Source organism: Mandrillus leucophaeus, unplaced genomic scaffold (genome assembly GCF_000951045.1).
Source record: "Mandrillus leucophaeus isolate KB7577 unplaced genomic scaffold, Mleu.le_1.0 Scaffold121, whole genome shotgun sequence".
Lineage (NCBI taxonomy): Eukaryota > Metazoa > Chordata > Mammalia > Primates > Cercopithecidae > Mandrillus > Mandrillus leucophaeus.
Window position 1 is genome coordinate 1,134,220 of NW_012100432.1, and position 2,610 is coordinate 1,136,829.

The 2,610-nt window shown below is 40.0% G+C and overlaps 1 protein-coding gene across 1 annotated transcript in view; it reads right to left on the reverse strand.

The window, feature by feature from the left end:
• Nucleotides 1-1,852, reverse strand: part of FAM19A4 (family with sequence similarity 19 (chemokine (C-C motif)-like), member A4) — a 150,987-nt gene extending 149,135 nt beyond the window's left edge. The window contains exon 1 of the mRNA XM_011970914.1: nucleotides 1,718-1,852. Within this exon, the coding sequence (XP_011826304.1) occupies nucleotides 1,718-1,731 (14 nt within the window). The 5' untranslated portion in view covers nucleotides 1,732-1,852. The remainder of the gene's footprint in view (nucleotides 1-1,717) is intronic.
• Nucleotides 1,853-2,610: the final 758 nt, after the last annotated feature.

Sequence of the window (2,610 nt, forward strand, 5' to 3'; positions counted from 1 at the left end):
ATCCCTTCATCTATGCCTTACAGGTGTAATTTAATAAAAGATGTGACTCTCATCATAACCACAATGCCACCCACACTCAAAGGAAAGCAATTAAAATATTTAAAATAATGTCCCACTGTTGGCAATAATTGAATGAAATATATCTAAATCAAAGAGAAAGGGTTTCACTCGATAAAACCATAAATTGATAGATAATTTGACCATGTGTGTCAAGCATTTACAATTCAGCAGATCACTTATAGGATTTAACCCTAAAGAAATAACCAGCAATGTATGGGACTTTTTTTTATTGTTTATACTATTGAAAATGATCTGGCCATGCACGGTGGCTCTTGCTTGTAATCCCAGCACACTGGGAGACTAGTGGAAGGATTGCTTGAGGCCAGGAATTCAAGGCAGGAGTGAGCTATGATTGTACCACCACACTCCAGCCTGAGCAAAGAGGGAGACCCTGTCTCAAAAAAAGAAGGCAGGAAGGCAGGAAGGCAGGAAGGCAGGGAGGCAGGGAGGCAGGAAGGCAGGGAGGCAGGGAGGGAAAGACAAAAAAAATGATCCAAATGATCCAAATGTTTAACAGTATGAGACTGGTTAAACAAATTATGACACAGCCATGAGATGGGATGTTCTTCAGTAATGAAAGTGATATTATAAAATGAAAAAGAAACAAAAGTTTATTTTAAATATATGAATTCTATGACAGCTTGGGCCTGTTTTGCCTTCAGATCCATTCTTCCCCCTTCCCCGGTACTGACGGCTGGCGGGCCCTCTAGGCTGCATTTCCCAGGCTCCCAGGTCAGCTGGTTACTGGCTGGATTCAGTCAAGGAAAGGCAACAGCTGGAACCTGGAGAATAGGAAAAGGGATAGGCCAGGACATCTCTCCCTGCCTTCTCTGTCTTTAGCAGGATCTGTGGAGTGGCCATTTCTCCACCATGGCTCCAGTTCCTGCCAGAAGGGCCCACTGTGGTTCTAGCTTCCACTCTTAGTTTCCTTCTTCTAGGCACTGCTTCCTCACGGACTAACCGCTTCCATGGTCCCCAGCCAGGGGATGGCAGTGGCTTCCTGTGTATCTTCTGCACAGTTTCCCTGACTCTCCCATCGTATGTATAACCAGTCTCCTGAATTCACTTCCCACTGGACAAAAATGGGAAGTTGGAGATAATGCATTCCCAAGACATGCAATTTACCCAAGCTCATGGAGCAGTGAAAAAGTCAGCAGAATAGTTTGTTTTTCTGGTTGGATTCCAACAACAAATGCCTTAAATCAAAAGTCTCAAGGGCAGACATTCCAAATCCTGGGCAATGATCCCTAATCTTCTTATGTGGACAATTCAATGTAACGAGTTGCTGGGTGAGTAGCAATAAGTTCCCAGTCCCTAAAACAAGTATTCACTTAACAGTAGCTCAACAACCACTCCCCCAGAGAAATGCCAGGTCACAGTGGTGGGGGTGGGGCCAGAAAGCTAGTCAGCAATAGATTTATATTTCCTCATCTTTTCCCCTACTGAATAAACCAAAGTACTATTTTGCAAACTGAAATCATTTTCATTCCACAGACAAAAGCTAAAATGAAAAGATCAACATTTCCCCAAATTCTCAAAAAGTCTGTGTAAAAGCAGGCTTCTAAAAAGGATCATCAACTCCAGGATACTCACTTTTGCTAAATTCTCAATACTTTGTAAAGATATCATGTCCAGGTAAACGTTAAAATAATCTTACCTTGGGGACCTCATAAGATTTGGTTCTAGTCAAACACAATTATTCCAGGATGTATTTCAGAGTGACTCCAAATTCCCATCTGTAGCTAAACCAATCATTTCTGCCGTTCCAAAAAAGTATCATAGCTCAGAAAACCAACGTAAAAAAGCCAAAAAAAAAAGAATCAATTAGCATTTTAATATTAAAATGAAACTAATTTCCAGTAGCAAAATAATGGTTTTTAACCATGACACCTGCAGTTTCAGGCAAGTGGCAGACAGCCAAACATATCCATAGTTGTGAGGTGTCCTAATATTAGGGAGGAAAAGATACAGAATTCTACAGTCATTAACTAGCCACATATTAGTTAACATAACATAGTTTTAAAGAACTTCCTGCAGCAGGAAAGGTATTCAAAATTTAACAAAGGGCCCCAAATCATTTGAAATGGACAAATTTCACTCTCCCATTTCATTGACCATCAGGCAAAAATGGAAGTTGGAGATAATGCATTCCCAAGACATGCAATTTGCCCAAGCCCACAGAGCAGTGGAAAAGCCAGCACAAAGATCTGAATTCTTAGATTTGTGTGACATAAGCCTGAAGATGATGCTAGAATATCTACAAGGTTGCTTTTTGAAAGAATGTTAATAGAACACCAAGAGAAAAAGTGTTTCCAATATAATCCACAATATCAAAATATAAAGAACACTTGTGAATACTATAATTGACACTCCCTCAATGCACAAACCTAAAAGGATTTTTCTACTTAGTGAACACATTTGTAAAAGGAGTCAGATGATCCTAAAGCAAAGACATCTTAAGAAAAAAATAGAACATGAAACGATACCATTTGTAATGATGCTAAGTTAAATACATCCCTCCCAGTGGTGGCGATCAGAGAAAAATAATGA